The sequence below is a fragment of the Gavialis gangeticus genome, unplaced genomic scaffold (assembly GCF_001723915.1).
Source record: "Gavialis gangeticus isolate Ggan-Ray unplaced genomic scaffold, GavGan_comp1, whole genome shotgun sequence".
Classification (NCBI taxonomy): domain Eukaryota; kingdom Metazoa; phylum Chordata; order Crocodylia; family Gavialidae; genus Gavialis; species Gavialis gangeticus.
The window spans coordinates 7,859,743-7,864,106 of record NW_017729020.1 but is presented as its reverse complement, the minus strand read 5'-3'; the positions used below and the strand labels follow the sequence as shown (position 1 = coordinate 7,864,106).

The window sequence follows — 4,364 nt, the reverse complement described above, 5'->3', positions numbered from 1 at the left end:
CCCCCCCCCCCCCCCAAGATGCATGTTTACAGCAGTAGAGGTACAGTTGTGTAACATGTAGTAATGTCAGATCTGATAGTGTTAAATCTCTGAAAGCAAGGGATTGGGGGGGAAAACGGTGCCAAAGGCTACAGAAAGGTGCTTGGAATAGGACCTCCAGATTTTCCTTCTCGAGCCTTTAGTCCCTGTGGTGATCCGTGTGAGCAGTTTGTTGCTGGTTTTCTTCAGTTTCTTCTGCTGGGGTCTCCTTTCATTTCTAATTGCTCAAGACTGAAGACTCAAAAATGGTAGGAGCTTTTTATTGGCGGTGGTTTGTCAGAGATGACAGCTCGCATGTAAATGTGCAGAAATGCCACTGAGATTTTAAAGCAATGAAACTGATGGAATTTGGTCTTATTTAAGGCAGTGAAGAATATACTATCATTTTTTAGAAGCCAGTATTTTTTTTTAGCATTTGTGTATTTCTCTTTTTTTACAAGGCATGTGCCTCCACTTAAGGCAGCCTAGTAACATGTGCTGGGCAAGAATAAGATATATACTTACGGGTTTTTTTCATAATGGAGCTGGAGACTACATTTTTGTACCCGACTCGGTGTGTTTTCAGAGGTCCTTTGCAACCTCCTGCTCGTGTAAGGTTGCTCAGATAACCAGGTCTTCTCCCATATTATCTTGTCTTCCCACCTCATAGCCCTTCCAGTTCTCTTCCCCCAGGCCTGTTGATTCTTCTCTCTCCTAATGAGATCCCTTTATTTCAGGTTCTGTCTTCCTAATTCTCCAGTCCCAGCTCCAAACACTTGCCTAAAACTTAAAGAATTAAAAGCAAGTTGAAAATTTAACTTTAAAAAATATCTTTTGGAAATGTTTCCAGTGCACAAAATGCACATTATGCCCTGGAGAAATTGTGCATGTGTTGAGAGTGGAGGAAAACAGCATGTTTTAAAATAACTTCCATGATGTATTGACTAACGTTCGGGTTTCAGGACCATTTTGCTCAGGGTTACTTTGTTCTGCAAGGCATGATCAAAGTTCATTTGCAAGGAAGCAAGAAGTACGGAGGGGGGGAGAGACGGGACAGTCACCCAAAAGATCCATTCAGATGCAGGTTCAGTTCAGCAAGCCTGCTTGACAAAAAATATAAGCTATAACAGTGTTACACAGTACCCACCTGTTGAGCAAGGGCACCATTCGTGCTCCCTCTGAAGCACAGGGTTTTGTGTAACAGAGTTTGATATACATGGTCTGACAGCAGAACAGGTGGGGAAATGATTGCGCGAGTGGTCCTCTATCAGCTGGTATTCGCAAACTGATTGTGTCCCTTAGCGGGAGCCCTGAATTTTGTCTTTGTCTAAAGGGTTGATGTAATGGGAGCTTCAGCAATTGGAGGGCTTGAGTTTTCATTAGGTGGAAAGAAAGAATGTTGGCCATCTAAAAACAGTTACTGTCGCATGGTGGCACCAAGATTGCTTGTCAAGTTCAAATGCCATGGAATCGTAGAACCATAAAAAATGAGGGTTGAAGGGACCTCAGGAGGTCACATCTAGTCCCACCCCCTGCTCAAAGCAGGACCAGCCCCAGCTAGATCATCCCAGCCAAGGCTTTGTCAAGGCAGGTCTTAAAAACCTCCAAGGATGGAGATTTCCACCACCTCTTTGGGTGACTTGTTCCAATGCTTCACCACCCTCCTAGTGAGACAGCTCTTTCTAATATCTAACCTTAACATCCCTTGCTGCAGCTGGAGACCTTTGCATCTTGTTCTGTCATCTGCCACCACTGGGAACATTCCAGCTCCCTCCTCTTTGCAGCCGCCCTTCAGATAGTTGAAAGCTGCTATCAAATCCCCTGGTTATAACTGAGTATTAGTTGATCTGACTTACAAACCAGTGGCTGTGTGGTGGGTAAATATTTCTCAAGAAGTAAATATAGGGTTTTCTGTGGTAGTCTGGAGGGCTGAAATGTGATTTTTTTTTTTTTTTTAATGTCTGTGTTGGTGTGTTCCGGGGCTGAGCTGCCCTGTAAATAAAAAGTAAAAAGAAATTTTTTTTTTTTTTTTAATGTCTGTGTTGGTGTGTTCCGGGGCTGAGCTGCCCTGTAACTAAAATGTAAAAAGAAATTTTCTTTTTTTTTTCTTGACTTCTTTCCTGTGGTTGATCTCTTACAGAGCCTAGCCCAGCTAGAGAACCTGTGCAAGCAGCTGTATGAAACTACAGACACCACAACACGGCTCCAGGCAGAGAAAGCCTTGGTCGAGTTCACCAACAGTCCGGATTGCCTGAGCAAGTGCCAGCTTCTCCTTGAAAGAGGGAGTGTATGTAGGAAACAAAATTGTTAAATCCCTGTCAGATGAGTTGTATGCAGGCATTTTGACGAATGCTCTGGTTGATACGGGGAAGCACTAGTGTACAGTGTGCATACCATATCATTTAAACCATAACGGCACTTGCATACATCTCCGACATACTAGAACTGGACTCTTTGGTTGGTGGTTATACTCTTGCATTTTCTGTTGCGGTAGGAAAACTCAGAGCATGCGCACTGAGGATTTCTTTTTAAAATAAACCTCCCTAGAGTCAGGGTCTATTTAAATTGCCCCAACTTAACCACAATTAAGTACAACTGTGAAAAGTGGCCAGGGTCCAGCCCTTATGTATCCATTTTTCAGAAGGTTTGGAGACTTTTTTTTTATTGCCGGTGTAACAGAAGTATGGTTCTGTGCCCCGCTTAGGAAACTGTGTTTGACCGTGGGCTTACAACATCACCGAGCGGGACGATATTCCTCTTGGTTAAGTCATTGGTAAAGATGCTGTTCCTTAGCATGATTCTTGAATCCTGTTTTGTGTACACGCATAAGAAAAACCCTGATAACTTTACATAGTTGAGCACAGTTTTCTGCATGCTCAAAGGAACAATTGTTAGTGTAACACAGCTCTGACACTAGCATGTTTGCATACTCAATAAATCTTTACCTTAGCTCTTAGTATCAAACGGGCCACGTTTAGTGTTAGAGGAACCTAATGCTTCTGTCAGTTTTATTGTATGATTACACCGATTTTTGTCCATGCGTGTGTTTTATACCAAAAGCATGACAATTATGAGACGAATCTGTGTGTGTTGGTTTGTAGGGTTGGTTTTTGATAAATTGTAGGGACCAGTTCTTTTTAGAGTTTGATCTTAGAATTCACGGTTAATTGAGAAATGCAGGCTCTTTCATTTTCCCGTGTCGTAAGAATTCTAAAATTATTTGGGCAACTGATCAAAGGCTAAAATCCCAAAGTGAGATGCGAGTGTCTTGGGTGATTTGAGAATAACAGTCTACGCTGCACTTAAAGTGCAGAATCTCTTAAAGCAGCGGCTTGTTCCTTCAACAGCTTCCTTAGAGCAACTTAGCGGTTATTGAATGCATGGGCAATAAGAGCCTGTTTCCGTATTAATGTTACGGTTGAGATGTAAACTGCATTGGCACTGAATCCCATCTTACTTTTCTTTTATACAGTGCATTTTTTCCCTATGTGCAAGTAGCCATTTGATTCACTTTTGTGTCAGGACAAATCATGCTTAAAATTGCTTGGTCACAGTATCCTTCAAGGTTTGACTCGTGGCAGGATGTACATCCAGGCCTTGAAGTCTGTCAGGTTGGAGCCTTACTCCAAGAATCAGGAAACACTAGCCACACTGTCACAAAGGATCAGTGAACCAGAATGAGGGGCCGGGGGTGGTCTTGTGCAGGCCTGACAGGTTCAGGGGTAGGATGAACCTGAGTTTCCACAGGAGGAAATGAGATCTAACCTTTGTGTTTGAAACTGTACCTTCCAGTAAGGAACTGGCAGCTAACTCCAGGAAAAGGAAAGTTCAACCTTTTCTAGAAAGCTGCTAACACCCAGTCTTGTTACCTTGACAAGAACCCATAATGCATCTGTAATCCGTGACAGATTGCTCTCTTGTAAATCCTGCACACAAATTGGATGATCCAACTCACTTATATTAAACTGTCTTAGGCATATTACTATAAATGGGTTTCCTGTCTCTAGATGCTTGGTGTAAGTTATGGAGATAAATGCTTTTTACAACACTTTATAATAGAAGTACTAACACAGGAAACTCTTGCCATTTCACAGCCTGCAGTTTATAGAATCTCACATATCTGGGGATTTTGGAGGGCTCAGTCACATGATGGGCCTCCCTGAATTAAACTGCAGTGTGCTGTTTGATGGGCTATTGTGTGTGATCTCTGCAGAGAACCTGTATTTTGTAATCATGTGAAAAGGTGTTAAGTGTGCACCTGCTAAAACATAATAAGTCTCTTATATCTCAGAGGGCTACTATTCTCCTTAATAAATTGTGCCTTCAAACCAGTCTGATGCTGATTG

At 42.3% G+C, this 4,364-nt stretch overlaps 1 protein-coding gene across 2 annotated transcripts in view; it reads left to right on the top strand.

Moving 5' to 3' along the window:
* The first annotated feature begins 132 nt into the window (after positions 1 to 132).
* The window catches only part of XPO7 (exportin 7), a 61,353-nt gene continuing 57,121 nt past the window's right edge, over positions 133 to 4,364 (top strand). The window contains exons 1-2 of one of the 2 annotated variants that reach the window (XM_019514498.1): positions 133 to 287; positions 2,159 to 2,305. In XM_019514498.1, the coding sequence (XP_019370043.1) occupies positions 285 to 287; positions 2,159 to 2,305 (150 nt within the window). In that variant the 5' untranslated portion in view covers positions 133 to 284. The remainder of the gene's footprint in view (positions 288 to 2,158; positions 2,306 to 4,364) is intronic. The other variant, XM_019514499.1, reaches the window with a different exon arrangement.